General features: G+C 37.4%; 1 protein-coding gene across 4 annotated transcripts in view; it reads right to left on the bottom strand.

The window, feature by feature from the left end:
* Positions 1-21,782, bottom strand: part of cramp1 (cramped chromatin regulator homolog 1) — a 67,706-nt gene that overhangs the window by 41,528 nt on the left and 4,396 nt on the right. For 2 of the 4 annotated variants that reach the window (XM_061884473.1, XM_061884474.1), the window contains exons 1-4: positions 19,440-19,633; positions 18,793-19,097; positions 12,611-12,810; positions 12,396-12,549 (exon numbers count right to left, since the gene is read on the bottom strand). In XM_061884473.1, the coding sequence (XP_061740457.1) occupies positions 12,396-12,549; positions 12,611-12,810; positions 18,793-19,097; positions 19,440-19,540 (760 nt within the window). In that variant the 5' untranslated portion in view covers positions 19,541-19,633. Of the gene's footprint in view, positions 1-12,395; positions 12,550-12,610; positions 12,811-18,792; positions 19,098-19,439; positions 19,634-21,350; positions 21,469-21,782 lie in introns of those variants that run through there. The other 2 variants (XM_061884476.1, XM_061884475.1) reach the window with 2 other exon arrangements.

Genomic DNA, 21,782 nt, shown 5'->3' with positions numbered 1-21,782 from the left:
AATGAGTGTTAAATATCACGATACAATATTATGGTGGCATACGTCCAAATGAGTGTTAAATACCACAATACAATATTATGGTGGCATACGTCCAAATGAGTGTTAAATATCACGATACAATATTATGGTGGCATACGTCCAAATGAGTGTTAAATATCACGATACAATATTATGGTGGCATACGTCCAAATGAGTGTTAAATATCACGATACAATATTATGGTGGCATACGTCCAAATGAGTGTTAAATATCACGATACAATATTATGGTGGCATACGTCCAAATGAGTGTTAAATACCACAATACAATATTATGGTGGCATACGTCCAAATGAGTGTTAAATACCACAATACAATATTATGGTGGCATACGTCCAAATGAGTGTTAAATATCACGATACAATATTATGGTGGCATACGTCCAAATGAGTGTTAAATACCACAATACAATATTATGGTGGCAGACGTCCAAATGAGTGTTAAATATCACGATACAATATTATGGAGGCAGACGTCCAAATGAGTGTTAAATATCACGATACAATATTATGGTGGCATACGTCCAAATGAGTGTTAAATATCACGATACAATATTATGGTGGCATACGTCCAAATGAGTGTTAAATACCACGATACAATATTATGGTGGCATACGTCCAAATGAGTGTTAAATACCACGATACAATATTATGGTGGCATACGTCCAAATGAGTGTTAAATATCACAATACAATATTATGGTGGCACACGACCAAATGAGTGTTAAATATCACGATACAATATTATGGTGGCACACGTCCAAATGAGTGTTAAATACCACAATACAATATTATGGTGGCACACGACCAAATGAGTGTTAAATATCACGATACAATATTATGGTGGCACACGTCCAAATGAGTGTTAAATACCACAATACAATATTATGGTGGCATACGTCCAAATGAGTGTTAAATATCACGATACAATATTATGGTGGCATACGTCCAAATGAGTGTTAAATATCACGATACAATATTATGGTGGCATACGTCCAAATGAGTGTTAAATATCACGATACAATATTATGGTGGCACACGTCCAAATGAGTGTTAAATACCACAATACAATATTATGGTGGCATACGTCCAAATGAGTGTTAAATATCACGATACAATATTATGGTGGCATACGTCCAAATGAGTGTTAAATATCACGATACAATATTATGGTGGCATACGTCCAAATGAGTGTTAAATATCACGATACAATATTATGGTGGCATACGTCCAAATGAGTGTTAAATATCACGATACAATATTATGGTGGCATACGTCCAAATGAGTGTTAAATATCACGATACTATATTATGGTGGCCTACGTCCAAATGAGTGTTAAATATCACGATACAATATTATGGTGGCATACGTCCAAATGAGTGTTAAATATCACAATATTATGGTGGCATACGTCCAAATGAGTGTTAAATATCACAATACAATATTATGGTGGCATACGTCCAAATGAGTGTTAAATATCACGATACAATATTATGGTGGCATACGTCCAAATGAGTGTTAAATATCACGATACAATATTATGGTGGCATACGTCCAAATGAGTGTTAAATACCACGATACAATATTATGGTGGCATACGTCCAAATGAGTGTTAAATATCACGATACAATATTATGGTGGCATACGTCCAAATGAGTGTTAAATATCACGATACAATATTATGGTGGCATACGTCCAAATGAGTGTTAAATACCACGATACAATATTATGGTGGGATACGTCCAAATGAGTGTTAAATATCACGATACAATATTATGGTGGCATACGTCCAAATGAGTGTTAAATATCACGATACAATATTATGGTGGCATACGTCCAAATGAGTGTTAAATACCACAATACAATATTATGGTGGGATATGTCCAAATGAGTGTTAAATATCACGATACAATATTATGGTGGCATACGTCCAAATGAGTGTTAAATATCACGATACAATATTATGGTGGGATATGTCCAAATGAGTGTTAAATATCACGATACAATATTATGGTGGCATACGTCCAAATGAGTGTTAAATATCACGATACAATATTATGGTGGGATATGTCCAAATGAGTGTTAAATATCACGATACAATATTATGGTGGCATACGTCCAAATGAGTGTTAAATATCACGATACAATATTATGGTGGGATATGTCCAAATGAGTGTTAAATATCACGATACAATATTATGGTGGCATACGTCCAAATGAGTGTTAAATACCACAATACAATATTATGGTGGCATACGTCCAAATGAGTGTTAAATATCACGATACAATATTATGGTGGGATATGTCCAAATGAGTGTTAAATACCACAATACAATATTATGGTGGCATACGTCCAAATGAGTGTTAAATACCACGATACAATATTATGGTGGCATACGTCCAAATGAGTGTTGAATATCACGATACAATATTATGGTGGCATACGTCCAAATGAGTGTTAAATATCACGATACAATATTATGGTGGCATACGTCCAAATGAGTGTTAAATAACACAATACAATATTATGGTGGCCTACGTCCAAATGAGTGTTGAATATCACGATACAATATTATGGTGGCATACGTCCAAATGAGTGTTGAATATCACGATACAATATTATGGTGGCATACGTCCAAATGAGTGTTAAATACCACAATACAATATTATGGTGGGATATGTCCAAATGAGTGTTAAATACCACGATACAATATTATGGTGGCATACGTCCAAATGAGTGTTAAATACCACGATACAATATTATGGTGGCATACGTCCAAATGAGTGTTAAATACCACGATACAATATTATGGTGGCATACGTCCAAATGAGTGTTAAATATCACGATACAATATTATGGTGGCATACGTCCAAATGAGTGTTAAATATCACGATACAATATTATTGTGGCATACGTCCAAATGAGTGTTAAATATCACAATACAATATTATGGTGGCATACGTCCAAATGAGTGTTAAATACCACAATACAATATTATGGTGGCAGACGTCCAAATGAGTGTTAAATATCACGATACAATATTATGGTGGCATACGTCCAAATGAGTGTTAAATATCACGATACAATATTATGGTGGCATACGTCCAAATGAGTGTTAAATACCACGATACAATATTATTGTGGCATACGTCCAAATGAGTGTTAAATATCACGATACAATATTATGGTGGCATACGTCCAAATGAGTGTTAAATATCACGATACAATATTATGGTGGGATATGTCGAAATGAGTGTTAAATATCACGATACAATATTATGGTGGCATACGTCCAAAATGAGTGTTAAATATCACGATACAATATTATGGTGGCATACGTCCAAATGAGTGTTAAATATCACGATACAATATTATTGTGGCATACGTCCAAATGAGTGTTAAATATCACGATACAATATTATGGTGGGATATGTCGAAATGAGTGTTAAATATCACAATACAATATTATGGTGGCATACGTCCAAATGAGTGTTAAATATCACGATACAATATTATGGTGGCATACGTCCAAATGAGTGTTAAATATCACGATACAATAGTATGGTGGCATACGTCCAAATGAGTGTTAAATATCACAATACAATATTATGGTGGCATACGTCCAAATGAGTGTTAAATATCACAATACAATATTATGGTGGCATACGTCCAAATGAGTGTTAAATATCACAATACAATATTATGGTGGCATACGTCCAAATGAGTGTTAAATACCACGATACAATATTATGGTGGGATATGTCCAAATGAGTGTTAAATACCACGATACAATATTATGGTGGCATACGTCCAAATGAGTGTTAAATATCACAATACAATATTATGGTGGCATACGTCCAAATGAGTGTTAAATATCACGATACAACATTATGGTGGCATACGTCCAAATGAGTGTTAAATATCACAATACAATATTATGGTGGCATACGTCCAAATGAGTGTTAAATATCACAATACAATATTATGGTGGCATACGTCCAAATGAGTGTTAAATATCACGATACAATATTATGGTGGGATATGTCCAAATGAGTGTTAAATACCACGATACAATATTATGGTGGCATACGTCCAAATGAGTGTTAAATATCACAATACAATATTATGGTGGCATACGTCCAAATGAGTGTTAAATATCACGATACAACATTATGGTGGCATACGTCCAAATGAGTGTTAAATATCACGATACAATATTATGGTGGCATACGTCCAAATGAGTGTTAAATACCACGATACAATATTATGGTGGCATACGTCCAAATGAGTGTTAAATATCACAATACAATATTATGGTGGCATACGTCCAAATGAGTGTTAAATATCACGATACAATATTATGGTGGGATATGTCCAAATGAGTGTTAAATACCACGATACAATATTATGGTGGCATACGTCCAAATGAGTGTTAAATATCACGATACAATATTATGGTGGCATACGTCCAAATGAGTGTTAAATATCACAATACAATATTATGGTGGCATACGTCCAAATGAGTGTTAAATACCACGATACAATATTAGGGTGGCATACGTCCAAATGAGTGTTAAATACCACGATACAATATTATGGTGGGATATGTCCAAATGAGTGTTAAATACCACGATACAATATTATGGTGGCATACGTCCAAATGAGTGTTAAATATCACAATACAATATTATGGTGGCATACGTCCAAATGAGTGTTAAATATCACGATACAATATTATGGTGGGATATGTCCAAATGAGTGTTAAATACCACGATACAATATTATGGTGGCATACGTCCAAATGAGTGTTAAATATCACAATACAATATTATGGTGGCATACGTCCAAATGAGTGTTAAATATCACGATACAATATTATGGTGGCATACGTCCAAATGAGTGTTAAATATCACGATACAATATTATGGTGGCATACGTCCAAATGAGTGTTAAATACCACGATACAATATTATGGTGGCATACGTCCAAATGAGTGTTAAATACCACGATACAATATTATGGTGGCATACGTCCAAATGAGTGTTAAATATCACAATACAATATTATGGTGGCATACGTCCAAATGAGTGTTAAATATCACAATACAATATTATGGTGGCATACGTCCAAATGAGTGTTAAATATCACGATACAATATTATGGTGGGATATGTCCAAATGAGTGTTAAATACCACGATACAATATTATGGTGGCATACGTCCAAATGAGTGTTAAATACCACAATACAATATTATGGTGGCATACGTCCAAATGAGTGTTAAATATCACGATACAATATTATGGTGGCATACGTCCAAATGAGTGTTAAATACCACGATACAATATTAGGGTGGCATACGTCCAAATGAGTGTTAAATACCACGATACAATATTATGGTGGGATATGTCCAAATGAGTGTTAAATACCACGATACAATATTATGGTGGCATACGTCCAAATGAGTGTTAAATATCACGATACAATATTATGGTGGCATACGTCCAAATGAGTGTTAAATATCACAATACAATATTATGGTGGCATACGTCCAAATGAGTGTTAAATATCACGATACAATATTATGGTGGGATATGTCCAAATGAGTGTTAAATACCACGATACAATATTATGGTGGCATACGTCCAAATGAGTGTTAAATATCACAATACAATATTATGGTGGCATACGTCCAAATGAGTGTTAAATATCACGATACAACATTATGGTGGCATACGTCCAAATGAGTGTTAAATATCACGATACAATATTATGGTGGCATACGTCCAAATGAGTGTTAAATACCACGATACAATATTATGGTGGCATACGTCCAAATGAGTGTTAAATATCACAATACAATATTATGGTGGCATACGTCCAAATGAGTGTTAAATATCACGATACAATATTATGGTGGGATATGTCCAAATGAGTGTTAAATACCACGATACAATATTATGGTGGCATACGTCCAAATGAGTGTTAAATATCACAATACAATATTATGGTGGCATACGTCCAAATGAGTGTTAAATATCACGATACAATATTATGGTGGCATACGTCCAAATGAGTGTTAAATATCACGATACAATATTATGGTGGCATACGTCCAAATGAGTGTTAAATATCACAATACAATATTATGGTGGCATACGTCCAAATGAGTGTTAAATACCACGATACAATATTATGGTGGCATACGTCCAAATGAGTGTTAAATACCACGATACAATATTATGGTGGCATACGTCCAAATGAGTGTTAAATATCACAATACAATATTATGGTGGCATACGTCCAAATGAGTGTTAAATATCACGATACAATATTATGGTGGGATATGTCCAAATGAGTGTTAAATACCACGATACAATATTATGGTGGCATACGTCCAAATGAGTGTTAAATATCACAATACAATATTATGGTGGCATACGTCCAAATGAGTGTTAAATATCACGATACAATATTATGGTGGCATACGTCCAAATGAGTGTTAAATATCACGATACAATATTATGGTGGCATACGTCCAAATGAGTGTTAAATATCACAATACAATATTATGGTGGCATACGTCCAAATGAGTGTTAAATATCACAATACAATATTATGGTGGCATACGTCCAAATGAGTGTTAAATACCACGATACAATATTAGGGTGGCATACGTCCAAATGAGTGTTAAATACCACGATACAATATTATGGTGGGATATGTCCAAATGAGTGTTAAATACCACGATACAATATTATGGTGGCATACGTCCAAATGAGTGTTAAATATCACGATACAATATTATGGTGGCATACGTCCAAATGAGTGTTAAATATCACGATACAATATTATGGTGGCATACGTCCAAATGAGTGTTAAATATCACAATACAATATTATGGTGGCATACGTCCAAATGAGTGTTAAATACCACGATACAATATTAGGGTGGCATACGTCCAAATGAGTGTTAAATACCACGATACAATATTATGGTGGGATATGTCCAAATGAGTGTTAAATACCACGATACAATATTATGGTGGCATACGTCCAAATGAGTGTTAAATATCACAATACAATATTATGGTGGCATACGTCCAAATGAGTGTTAAATATCACGATACAATATTATGGTGGGATATGTCCAAATGAGTGTTAAATACCACGATACAATATTATGGTGGCATACGTCCAAATGAGTGTTAAATATCACAATACAATATTATGGTGGCATACGTCCAAATGAGTGTTAAATATCACGATACAATATTATGGTGGCATACGTCCAAATGAGTGTTAAATATCACGATACAATATTATGGTGGCATACGTCCAAATGAGTGTTAAATACCACGATACAATATTATGGTGGCATACGTCCAAATGAGTGTTAAATACCACGATACAATATTATGGTGGCATACGTCCAAATGAGTGTTAAATATCACAATACAATATTATGGTGGCATACGTCCAAATGAGTGTTAAATATCACAATACAATATTATGGTGGCATACGTCCAAATGAGTGTTAAATATCACGATACAATATTATGGTGGGATATGTCCAAATGAGTGTTAAATACCACGATACAATATTATGGTGGCATACGTCCAAATGAGTGTTAAATACCACAATACAATATTATGGTGGCATACGTCCAAATGAGTGTTAAATATCACGATACAATATTATTGTGGCATACGTCCAAATGAGTGTTAAATATCACGATACAATATTATGGTGGCATACGTCCAAATGAGTGTTAAATATCACAATACAATATTATGGTGGCATACGTCCAAATGAGTGTTAAATATCACGATACAATATTATTGTGGCATACGTCCAAATGGGTGTTAAATACCACGATACAATATTATGGTGGCATACGTCCAAATGAGTGTTAAATATCACAATACAATATTATTGTGGCATACGTCCAAATGAGTGTTAAATACCACGATACAATATTATGGTGGCATACGTCCAAATGAGTGTTGAATATCACGATACAATATTATGGTGGCATACGTCCAAATGAGTGTTAAATACCACGGTACAATATTATGGTGGCATACGTCCAAATGAGTGTTAAATATCACAATACAATATTATGGTGGCAGACGTCCAAATGAGTGTTAAATATCACAATACAATATTATGGTGGCATACGTCCAAATGAGTGTTAAATATCACGATACAATATTATTGTGGCATACGTCCAAATGAGTGTTAAATACCACGATACAATATTATGGTGGCATACGTCCAAATGAGTGTTAAATACCACGATACAATATTATGGTGGCATACGTCCAAATGAGTGTTAAATACCACGATACAATATTATGGTGGCATACGTCCAAATGAGTGTTAAATACCACAATACAATATTATGGTGGCATACGTCCAAATGAGTGTTAAATACCACGATACAATATTATGGTGGCATACGTCCAAATGAGTGTTAAATATCACGATACAATATTATGGTGGCATACGTCCAAATGAGTGTTAAATACCACGATACAATATTATGGTGGCATACGTCCAAATGAGTGTTAAATACCACAATACAATATTATGGTGGCATACGTCCAAATGAGTGTTAAATACCACAATACAATATTATGGTGGCATACGTCCAAATGAGTGTTAAATACCACGATACAATATTATGGTGGCATACGTCCAAATGAGTGTTAAATACCACGATACAATATTATGGTGGCATACGTCCAAATGAGTGTTAAATACCACGATACAATATTATGGTGGCATACGTCCAAATGAGTGTTAAATATCACGATACAATATTATGGTGGCATACGTCCAAATGAGTGTTGAATATCACGATACAATATTATGGTGGCATACGTCCAAATGAGTGTTAAATATCACGATACAATATTATGGTGGCATACGTCCAAATGAGTGTTAAATATCACGATACAATATTATGGTGGCATACGTCCAAATGAGTGTGTCACATGAAATATCAGGAATGTTTAGGACAAACACACTTCAACACAAATATCATGTTCAAATGTCTGAACCATATTTATTACCACAAACATGCTGTTCAAGCAAGTGTTACAAACTAGAGATGTTGATGAAATGCTTTAAAATGTGATATCGGAAATTATCAGTATCGGTTTTAAACCGCGGCTGTGTACACGGATGTAGGGAGGAATACAGAGCGCCAATAACACTTAAAGACACTGCCTGTGTGTGCCGGCCCACTCACATAATATCTACGGCTTTTCACACACACAAATGAATGCAAGGCATACTTGGTCAACAGCCATACAGGTCACACTGAGGGTGGGCGTATAAACAACTTGAACACTGTTACAAATATGCGCCACACTGTTAACCCACACCAAACAAGAATGACGAACACATTTAGGGAGAACATCTGCACCGTAACACAACATAAACACAACACAACAAATACCCACAATCCCTTGCAGCACTAACTCTTCCAGGACGCTACAGTATACACCCCCCGCTACCAACCCCCCCCACCTCAACCTCCTCATGCTCTCAGGGAGAGCATGTCCCAAATTCCAAGCTGCTGTTTTGAGGCGTGTTAAACAAAATAATGCACTTTTTGACTTTGATAATAAATATGGCAGTGCCATGTCGGCATTTTTTTCCATAATTTCAGTTGATTTATTTTGGAAAATTTTGTTACATTGTTTAATGCATCCATCCAGCAGGGCATCACAACCAAATGAGGAACAATTATGTGTTCATTCCACCACTTTATATATCGGTATCGCTTGATATCGGAATTGGTAATTAAGAGTTGGACAGTATCGGAGTATCCGATAGTATCGGAGTATCATCTCAATTACAAACACTTTAAAGTGACAATAATGTTCACTTTGGGGTCTTTTTTTTGACTTTCTGAGATGCAGTGTCCTCTGTAGTGGACATTTCTTCCCACATCAGTTTGGAAAATGCAGCTTCTCAGAAAGGTTTTAACTTGTAATAGTGTAAATACAAATGTCTTTTCCGGGTGATGGTTTATCAAGTAGCTTCAGCAGGGGCGTGCCCATATTTTATTGTCACAAAATCTTTTTTTGTTTGTATTTATTGTTTACCAACTCAGGAAATAAGACCCTGCACATAGAGGGCAAACACCCAAGGATTTAAATCAGATCCATTAGTCCTTTTGGATTATGTTTAGGTATCTAACCATTCCTTGGCTGTATTCTGCTCCAGGTGTTAAACAAGTGGATCAACTGTGAATCATGAAGTGATACTGTGACACCACCATCCTGTGTTTTTGTCCGATTATTATTGCCATCAAAAATCCAATCATTCAATGGTCTTGAAAATGTCAAATGTCAGTGACAGTATTGGTATGACCAAATGTGTAGTACCACCCAAAACTAATCTCAAGTACTGAGACAACAGAAGAATATGTGCTTATTAAATCGTACTACGGGGACGGGGTGGCGCGGTTGGGAGAGTGGCCGTGCCAACCACCTGAGGGTTCCTGGTTCGATCCCCACCTTCTCCAAACCTGGTCATGTTCGTTGCGTCCTTGAGCAAGACACTTCACCCTTGCTCCTGATGGGCCGTGGTTAGGGCCTTGCATGGCAGCTCCCGCCATCAGTGTGTGAATGTGAGTGTGAATGGGTGAATGTGGAAATAGTGTCAAAGTGCTTTGAGTACCTTGAAGGTAGAAAAGCGCTATTCCAGTATAACCCATTTACCATTTACATTTGCTACAAAAGCCAAAAGCAGTCAAATTGTCAGGTTCTGTAAAAGGTAAATAAAGAGAGAATACAACAAATCCTTTTCAACTTATATTCAATTGATTAGACTGCAAATACAAGATATTTAATGTTCACACTGACAGACTTTGGTATTTTTTATTGCAAATATTAGCTCATTTGGAATTTGAAGGCTGCAACATGTTTCACAAAAGCTGGCACAAGTGGCAAAAAAAGAGAGAAAGTTGAGGAATGCCCATCAAAGACTTATTTGGAACATGCCACAGGTGAACAGGCTAATTGGGAACAGGTGGGTCCCATGATTGGGTATAAAAGCAGCTTCATTGAAATGCTCACTCATTCACAAACAAGGACAGGACGATGGTCACCACTTTGTCAACAAATGCCTGAGCAAATTGTTGAAGAACAACATTTCTCAAGCAGCTATTGCAAGAAATTTAGGGATTTCACCATCTACGCTCCGTAATTTCATCAAAAGGTTGAGAGAATGTGGAGAAATCACTGCACGTAAGCCATATTACGCACCTTGGATCCCTCAGGCGCTACTGCATCAAAAAGTGGCATCAGTGTGTAAATGATATCACCACATGGGCTCAGGTACACTTCAGAAAACCACTGTCAGTAACTACAGTTGGTCGCTACATCTGTAAGTGCAAGTTAAAACTCTACTATGCAAAGCCAAAGCCATTTATCAACAACACCCGGAAACACTTTGCTGGGCCCAAGCTCATCTAAGATGCACTGATGCAAAGTGGAAAAGTCTTCTGTGGTCTGACGAGTCCACATTTCAAATGGTTTTTGGAAACTTTGGACCAAAGAGGAAAATAACCATCTGGACTGTTCTAGGGTGAAAGTGTTCAAGGCAGCATGTGTGATGGTATGGGGGTGTATTAATGGCCAAAGCATGGGTAATTTACACATCTGTGAAGGCACCATTAATGCAGAAAGGTACATACAGGTTTTGGAGCAACATACAGTATGTTGCCATCCAAGCAACGTTATCATGGACGCCCCTGCTTATTTCAGCAAGACAATGCTTTGGGGGCGCGTGTATAATATAATCCAAGAGTCACGGATGCACGGCATTATGGGTAATCCCTATGCTGCGTTTATAATGTGCCACAGAGCCAATACTCTCTAGAAATGTGTTTGTTATTCTTATTTGGTGTGGGTTCACAGAGTGTGGCGCATATTAGTAAGAGTGTTAAAGTTGTTTTATATCACAACCATTAGTGTGATCTGTACGGCTGTGGAACAACACCCCTGGTTTACACACAGTGAAAGCAAAAAAAAAACTCCTCCGCCATTTTGAAAATAACTGTAGGTGAAGCGTCACTCGTGACGTCACGAATTTGACCCGGCGGTTAAAGTAAGCATGCGCTTATTAATTTGGTGAGTGAGTTTTGCCCGGCAGTAATTCAAGGCGGGCGCATATTACATGCCTGGCGGCTATTCAATGAAATACGGTAGTTCAGTATCATGTACACGGCCAAACAGACATTGTTATTGCAGAATGCTGCAATACATACTGCAATATAGGTCTCGGCCCGTGAGACCTTCAACGCTGGCAAAAATCCCGGTAGGGTGACAAAAATCCACTTACCATTGGCGAAGTCGATGTGCTTGGAGATCTTGTGCCAGGTGCGGTAGTAGAAGTGGCGGACTTGTTCCTTGTTCTTCACCATGTTGGCCGGCTTTCCTCTTTTCCTGTACTTCATTGCAATGTTGTTCTGGATAGCCTCGAAATCCTTGCCATGCTAGGGAGGAAAATATGTGAGGAGGACTGTGTGGTGACCAGGGTTGGCTTCTCGCCGATACCTCATAGAGCCCCTCGAAGAAGCTGTTTTTGTCCTCGGCGCTCCAAGACTCCCACTGTCGACGGGCCCTCTTCTGGTTCCCAACTTGCTCCTCCTTCTCAACAGACCCTTGCCCCTTGGCGGTCTTGGACACCCCCGTAGAGCCGGCCACCGGTCCGGACTGTCCCAACACCCCTTGGGAGGAAGACCCGTTCTCTGCTCCTATGATGAAAAAAAAAAAGGTCCATTTGTGAGAGGTTTTTTTTTTTGCAATTAAACACACACAACCTGCAAAGCTTGGTTCTGGCAAAAAAACAAGAAGAGCAATGTCTTCAGTACACAGGCCCAAAACCAACTCCGGGTGGGATCCAATGGCCAAATTTAGCCCAGCCCAACGCTGCCAGAAGGCATCAAAACAAAGGCAGAGGGTGTTGCTCGCTATGCTTGACTAACCTCCATCATCTCTCCAAATCATGTCCTACACACTCCTAATATTCCAACCAATATGACATCACTGCACATGTCCTACACACTCCTAATATTCCAACCAATATGACATCACTGCACATGTCCTACACACTCCTAATATTCCAACCAATATGACATCACTGCACATGTCCTACACACTCCTAATATTCCAACCAATATGACATCATTGCACATGTCCTACACACTCCTAATATTCCAACCAATATGACATCACTGCACCTGCCTACACACTCCTAATATTCCAACCAATATGACATCACTGCACATGTCCTACACACTCCTAATATTCCAACCAATATGACATCACTGCACATGTCCTACACACTCCTAATATTCCAACCAATATGACATCACTGCACATGTCCTACACACTCCTAATATTCCAACCAATATGACATCACTGCACATGTCCTACACACTCCTAATATTCCAACCAATATGACATCACTGCACATGTCCTACACACTCCTAGTATTCCAACCAATATGACATCACTGCACATGTCCTACACACTCCTAATATTCCAACCAATATGACATCATTGCACATGTCCTACACACTCCTAATATTCCAACCAATATGACATCACTGCACCTGCCTACACACTCCTAATATTCCAACCAATATGACATCACTGCACATGTCCTACACACTCCTAATATTCCAACCAATATGACATCACTGCACATGTCCTACACACTCCTAATATTCCAACCAATATGACATCACTGCACATGTCCTACACACTCCTAATATTCCAACCAATATGACATCACTGCACATGTCCTACACACTCCTAATATTCCAACCAATATGACATCACTGCACATGTCCTACACACTCCTAGTATTCCAACCAATATGACATCACTGCACATGTCCTACACACTCCTAATATTCCAACCAATATGACATCACTGCACATGTTCTACACACTCTTAATATTCCAACCAATCTTTCAGCACTTACACATTGTTGACATATATAGTTATATTTTGATAAACAATCATAGATTAATCTTTCACCACACACACAATGTTGACATCTATAGTTATTTTTTGATAAACATTCATAAATGGATCTTTCAGAACATACACAATGTTAAAATCTATACTTATATTGTGATAAACAATCATAAATTAATATTTAAACACATACACAATGTTGACATCTATAGTTATATTTTGATAAACGATCATAAATTAATATTTAAGCACATACACAATGTTTCATCTGTTTTGTGGTGTAGAATGATGATACCATCCGAAATGACCGATTCAGTAACTTGCTGTGCCACTTTAAATAAATAGTAATCACTACAGGTGAAAATGTTACTTCTTGTAAGGGAATGATCTTTAAATGAATACAAACGAGCAAACAAAACAGTTCATTTAAATAACACATGAAAGCATTGGCCATGAAGTGAAAGCAACACTTGAGGAAACGTTTAATGCTCACATTTTCTACATTCAAGAAATTACCTGCTACTTCTGCTGTTGTTTTGGAATATCAACATTATACAATATCACTATCAAAACATCTCCTTCAGTTTGAATTAACAGTAGATTTACCTGAGAAATGTTTTATCTATTCAGGTTAAAAGAGAAGTGGTTTGACCTACCACTACTCACATTAAAAAATAAACAGCCACAGTAGCCCATAAAAGTCACAGGATTCTGAGGCGTTCCCAGGCCAGCCGGGAGACATAGTCTGCCCAACGTGTCCTGGGTCTTCCCCGTGGCCTCCTACCAGTCGGACGTGCCCTCCATCCTGACCAGAAGTAGTATGTTCCATTGTAGGTGTTGAAGTTTAGACAAGTCTATTAAGAAGTAGTATGTTCTATTCAAGGTGTTGCTGATTAGACAAGTCTATTAAGAAGTAGTATGTTCTATTCAAGGTGTTGCTGATTAGACAAGTCTATTAAGACGTAGTATGTTCTATTCAAGGTGTTGCTGATTAGACAAGTCTATTAAGAAGTAGTATGTTCTATTCAAGGTGTTGCTGATTAGACAAGTCTATTAAGAAGTAGTATGTTATATTCAAGGTGTTGCTGATTAGACAAGTCTATTAAGACGTAGTATGTTCTATTCAAGGTGTTGCTGATTAGACAAGTCTATTAAGAAGTAGTATGTTCTATTCAAGGTGTTGCTGATTAGACAAGTCTATTAAGAAGTAGTATGTTCTATTCAAGGTGTTGATGATTAGACAAGTCTATTAAGACGTAGTATGTTCTATTCAAAGTGTTGATGATTAGACAAGTCTATTAAGAAGTAGTATGTTCTTTTCAAAGTGTTGATGATTAGACAAGTCTATTAAGAAGTAGTATGTTCTATTCAAGGTGTTGCTGATTAGACAAGTCTATTAAGAAGTAGTATGTTCTATTCAAGGAGTTGCTGATTAGACAAGTCTATTAAGAAGTAGTATGTTCTATTCAAGGTGTTGCTGATTAGACAAGTCTATTAAGACGTAGTATGTTCTATTCAAGGTGTTGCTGATTAGACAAGTCTATTAAGAAGTAGTATGTTCTATTCAAGGTGTTGCTGATTAGACAAGTCTATTAAGAAGTAGTATGTTCTATTCAAGGTGTTGCTGATTAGACAAGTCTATTAAGAAGTAGTATGTTCTATTCAAGGTGTTGCTGATTAGACAAGTCTATTAAGAAGTAGTATGTTCTATTCAAGGTGTTGCTGATTAGACAAGTCTATTAAGAAGTAGTATGTTCTATTCAAGGTGTTGATGATTAGACAAGTCTATTAAGACGTAGTATGTTCTATTCAAAGTGTTGATGATTAGACAAGTCTATTAAGAAGTAGTATGTTCTATTCAAGGTGTTGCTGATTAGACAAGTCTATTAAGAAGTAGTATGTTCTATTCAAGGTGTTGCTGATTAGACAAGTCTATTAAGAAGTAGTATGTTCTATTCAAGGTGTTGCTGATTAGACAAGTCTATTAAGAAGTAGTATGTTCTATTCAAGGTGTTGCTGATTAGACAAGTCTATTAAGAAGTAATATGTTCTATTCAAGGTGTTGCTGATTAGACAAGTCTATTAAGAAGTAGTATGTTCTATTCAAGGTGTTGCTGATTAGACAAGTCTATTAAGAAGTAGTATGTTCTATTCAAGGTGTTGCTGATTAGACAAGTCTATTAAGAAGTAGTATGTTCTATTCAAGGTGTTGCTGATTAGACAAGTCTATTAAGACGTAGTATGTTCTATTCAAGGTGTTGCTGATTAGACAAGTCTATTAAGAAGTAGTATGTTCTATTCAAGGTGTTGCTGATTAGACAAGTCTATTAAGAAGTAGTATGTTCTATTCAAGGTGTTGCTGATTAGACAAGTACATTGAGAAGTAGTATGTTCTATTCAAGGTGTTGCTGATTAGACAAGTACATTGAGAAGTAGTATGTTCTATTCAAGGTGTTGCTGATTAGACAAGTATATTAAGAAGTAGTATGTTCTATTCAAGGTGTTGCTGATTAGACAAGTCTATTAAGAAGTAATATGTTCTATTCAAGGTGTTGCTGATTAGACAAGTCTATTAAGAAGTAGTATGTTCTATTCAAGGTGTTGCTGATTAGACAAGTACATTAAGAAGTAGTATGTTCTATTCAAGGTGTTGCTGATTAGACAAGTCTATTAAGAAGTAGTATGTTCTATTCAAGGTGTTGCTGATTAGACAAGTCTATTAAGAAGTAGTATGTTCTATTCAAGGTGTTGCTGATTAGACAAGTCTATTAAGAAGTAGTATGTTCTATTCAAGGTGTTGCTGATTAGACAAGTCTATTAAGAAGTAGTATGTTCTATTCAAGGTGTTGCTGATTAGACAAGTATATTAAGAAGTAGTATGTTCTATTCAAGGTGTTGCTGATTAGACAAGTCTATTAAGAAGTAGTATGTTCTATTCAAGGTGTTGCTGATTAGACAAGTCTATTAAGAAGTAGTATGTTCTATTCAAGGTGTTGCTGATTAGACAAGTCTATTAAGAAGTAGTATGTTCTATTCAAGGTGTTGCTGATTAGACAAGTCTATTAAGAAGTAGTATGTTCTATTCAAGGTGTTGCTGATTAGACAAGTCTATTAAGAAGTAGTATGTTCTATTCAAGGTGTTGCTGATTAGACAAGTCTATTAAGAAGTAGTATGTTCTATTCAATGTGTTGCTGATTAGACAAGTCTATTAAGAAGTAGTATGTTCTATTCAAGGTGTTGCTGATTAGACAAGTCTATTAAGAAGTAGTATGTTCTATTCAAGGTGTTGCTGATTAGACAAGTCTATTAAGAAGTAGTATGTTCTATTCAAGGTGTTGCTGATTAGACAAGTCTATTAAGAAGTAGTATGTTCTATTCAAGGTGTTGATGATTAGACAAGTTTAAATGGTAGATGAGTTGTACTTGTATAGTGCTTTTCTACCCCTTTTTAAGGAGCCCAAAGCGCTTCGACAGTATTTCCACATTTGCCCCTTCACACACACATTCACACACACATTCACACACTGATGGCGGGAGCTGCCATGCAAGGCGCTCACCAGGACCCGTCAGGAGCAAGGGTGATGTGTCTTGCCCAAGGACTAACGGCTGTGACTAGGATGGTAGAAGGTGGGGATTGAACCAGTAACCCTCAGATTGCTGGCACAGCCACTCTACCAATTTCGCCACAACGTTAAGAAGTAGTATGTTCTATTCAAGGTGTTGCTGATTAGACAAGTCTATTAAGACGTAGTATGTTCTATTCAAGGTGTTGCTGATTAGACAAGTCTATTAAGAAGTAGTATGTTCTATTCAAGGTGTTGCTGATTAGACAAGTCTATTAAGACGTAGTATGTTCTATTCAAGGTGTTGCTGATTAGACAAGTCTATTAAGAAGTAGTATGTTCTATTCAAGGTGTTGCTGATTAGACAAGTCTATTAAGACGTACTATGTTCTATTCAAGGTGTTGCTGATTAGACAAGTCTATTAAGAAGTAGTATGTTCTATTCAAGGTGTTGATGATTAGACAAGTCTATTAAGACGTAGTATGTTCTATTCAAGGTGTTGCTGATTAGACAAGTCTATTAAGAAGTAGTATGTTCTATTCAAGGTGTTGCTGATTAGACAAGTCTATTAAGAAGTAGTATGTTCTATTCAAGGTGTTGCTGATTAGACAAGTATATTAAGAAGTAGTATGTTCTATTCAAGGTGTTGCTGATTAGACAAGTCTATTGAGAAGTAGTATGTTCTATTCAAGGTGTTGCTGATTAGACAAGTCTATTAAGAAGTAGTATGTTCTATTCAAGGTGTTGCTGATTAGACAAGTCTATTAAGAAGTAGTATGTTCTATTCAAGGTGTTGCTATGTACAAAATCTGAAGAATGCTGGTCAGTCCCCACAGAAGGTGTTGACTATTAGACAAGTATATACCGGGGCGGTATAGCTCGGTTGGTAGAGCGGCCGTGCCAGCAACTTGAGGGTTGCAGGTTCGATACCCGCTTCCGCCATTCTAGTCACTGCCGTTATGTCCTTGGGCAAGACACTTTACCCACCTGCTCCCAGTGCCACCCACACTGGTTTAAATGAAACTTAGATATTGGCTTTCACTATGTGAAGCGCTTTGAGTCACTAGAGAAAAGCGCTATATAAATATAATTCACTTCACTTCACTATATTAAGAAGTATTCTGTTGAAAGTGTCGATGCAGGATTAGAAGTGAAAGTAGAAAGAATGAAGACGGAGGTGAGGTACCTTTGGCTTTGGCCCCGCCATGGCCGTTGATGGCCGAGCCCACGGAATCCTTCCGGATCCTTTTGCTGGGAGGTCGAACGCTGGAGCGGAGGAAATGGTGCTGGTCGTGGCTCGGCGTGCTGGACTCCGCCAAGGCCGGGGCCGGGCGGGCGGGAGCGGGTCCGGGTGGAGACTTGGAAGCGGGGCTGAGTTTAGCCGAGGCTTCGTCTCCCTTTGTGCCGCCATCCTCGCTCTCCTCCTCGGCTCTTCGGGACGGATGTGTCCTGCCGTCCACGGCGAAGTCTTCCCGGGAGCCCGGCGTCATGCTGCCGGAACACGGGGAGAAGGGGAGACAGAAGAGGAGAGGCAGATGAGCAGAAGAAGTTCCAAACACGACGTTCGCTACTCAACAACATGGCCGCCATGATTGTTTCAATCCTCTCGCAGTCCCGACAAAACAACAGCTACATTCTCTTTTCTTTGCCGGCTAAATTCTCTTGTATCTGCCCCGGGAGCTCACTAACACGCACAGCGGGCTCGCCGAGCCTCGCAATTCGCACACTTCCAGCTCCATTAGCAGCAAACATTCACATGCCAGCCTTCGACTTTAGCGCCTGCAGGAAGACAAGAAGACGGAGTCAAAGTCTTTATTTCCCTGCCAATTTTACCCATTTTCCTGCTCTTCGGGAGTGGGCCACGTCTTCTTTCTCTTCACCATGGCTCCGAGCGCTCCTGCCGCCAAGAAGCCAGCAAAGCGGGCAGAATACATCCACCCAAAGCGGGCATGATATCCACCCAGACACGGTCGCTTTCTGGCCCGGTCTTCTGCACCAAACACTCAGCCAACTCAACTACCTCTACTACTACTAGTACTAATACTTCTACTAGTACCACTACTACTACTACATCATCATAATAATAACAATACAACTCAACTGCATGATAATAATACACTTTTACTCAACTACTACATCATTTTACTCTGATATGTCAAACACTTTTCCTCAACTACTGAACTATATAAACAATCATACAACTCTGCACTTTTACTCTGATCTGTCAGACACTTTTACTAAACTACTCAATTACTACAATATCAACAATAATACAACTCTGCACTTTTACACTAATCTGTCAAACAATTTTACTAAAAACTACTACATAATACAACTCTGCACTTTTACTCTGATCTGTCAGCACTTTTACTAAACTACTACATAATAATACAACTCTGCACGTTTACGCTGATCCGTCAAACCCTTTTACTAAACTACTCAACAATTACTACAATATCAACAATAATACACTCTGCACTTATACTCGGATATGTCAAACAATTTTACTAAACTACTCAACAATATCAACAACAATACAACTCTGCACTTTTACTCTGATATATCAAACACTTTTACTAAACTACTCAACAATATCAACAATAATACAACTCAGCACTTATACTCGGATATGTCAAACAATTTTACTAAACTACTCAACAATATCAACAATAATACAACGCTGCATTTTTACTCTGATACATTAAACACTTTTACTAAACTACTCAACAATATCAACAATAATACAATTCTGTACTTTTACCCTGATCTGTCTGACACTTTTACTAAACTACTCAACAATATCAACATTAATACAACTCTGTACTTTTACCCTGATCTGTCTGACACTTTTACTAAACTACTCAACAATATCAACATTAATACAACTCTGTACTTTTAGCCTGATCTGTCAGACACTTTTACTAAACTACTACATAATACAACTCTGCACTCTGTCAAAGACTTTTACTAATAATAATAGAACTCTGCACTTCTGCGCTGGTTTGTCAAACACTTTTCTAAACTGCTCAACAACTCCAATATCAGCTATAAACCACACTTTTTGCACCAGGGACGACAATAATAGACCTTTAGTCACCCACTCCTTGAAGACATTTATTGTCATACGCCTCCTGCAATTGTTGACTTCGTCAATCACAATCCGGTGTATTGATGACACACTTATAATAATTCCATGCAACACTGTGTAGGCACATGTCAGAGAGCTGCAATGTTTACAGTGCATTTTTGACTACAGTTATTATCTTTTTAATGTGTGACAGGATCATACCAAGTTGTCATTGACTATCAACGCCTAATTTAAGTTAGAAGTGGCATTGTTGTAACAATATACTTTTGGGCATAGTTGCAACATTATATTTTTATGAATGCTGTTTTGCACACTCCATTGTACAAGTGTGGCGCAAATATGTGATCTTTGTAGCAGAAAGGTCCTTTTAGATGAAAACCCCTGCAGTTTAAATGTAACTGATGTCTGATTCGCGGTGGACCTGCGTTTAAAAATAAGAGAATGGTTCAAGCAATGATGATTGTAACAACAAACCTTAGCAGATACACTCACTCCCATTCATTGCGCATTTACTACCATGCAAGCTAACATTGCTAGCTGAGCCTTGACATGGGTTCTTTTCATTGATGGCATGATCATATCAGCTCGTGTGCACGGATATCCCAATGGAAAACACATAGCCGCCCTCCAAAAGAATATTAACAATGAGAAATTACCTAAAAAAGGACAGTTGTGGCGATCCGAGCTATCATTGCGAGCTAGCAGCGGCCTTCCGCCTGCTACACATGACACTTCATGTAGGTCACGCCCACTACGACCCGAAAACAAACCCTGTGATTGGTTGGGAACACAGAGGGGGCGGAGATTAAGGTTTGTTTGACAGAAATCTCCACCAATTGGTAAGCAGAAAAACCCTGCAAAGGACCAATTGTATTTGTCTTACCGTCGGGTGTTTAAAAACGGTCCAATATTTTTCACAAAGTGCGCTGGCGAACAGATATATAATGATTGGCCTTTTTTTGTGACGACAACGGAGACGTTTGGAGTAATTTTGTAAAGAGCTGAAATAATTGACATATCGATGAACAATTTAACAAACGTTTGGTCATCGAGTGCGCTTGGATTTTACACCAGCGTAGGTGACAGTC

This window comes from Nerophis ophidion, linkage group LG23, assembly GCF_033978795.1.
Source record: "Nerophis ophidion isolate RoL-2023_Sa linkage group LG23, RoL_Noph_v1.0, whole genome shotgun sequence".
NCBI classification, from domain to species: Eukaryota; Metazoa; Chordata; class Actinopteri; order Syngnathiformes; family Syngnathidae; genus Nerophis; species Nerophis ophidion.
This window is presented reverse-complemented; position numbering and strand designations above follow the sequence as displayed.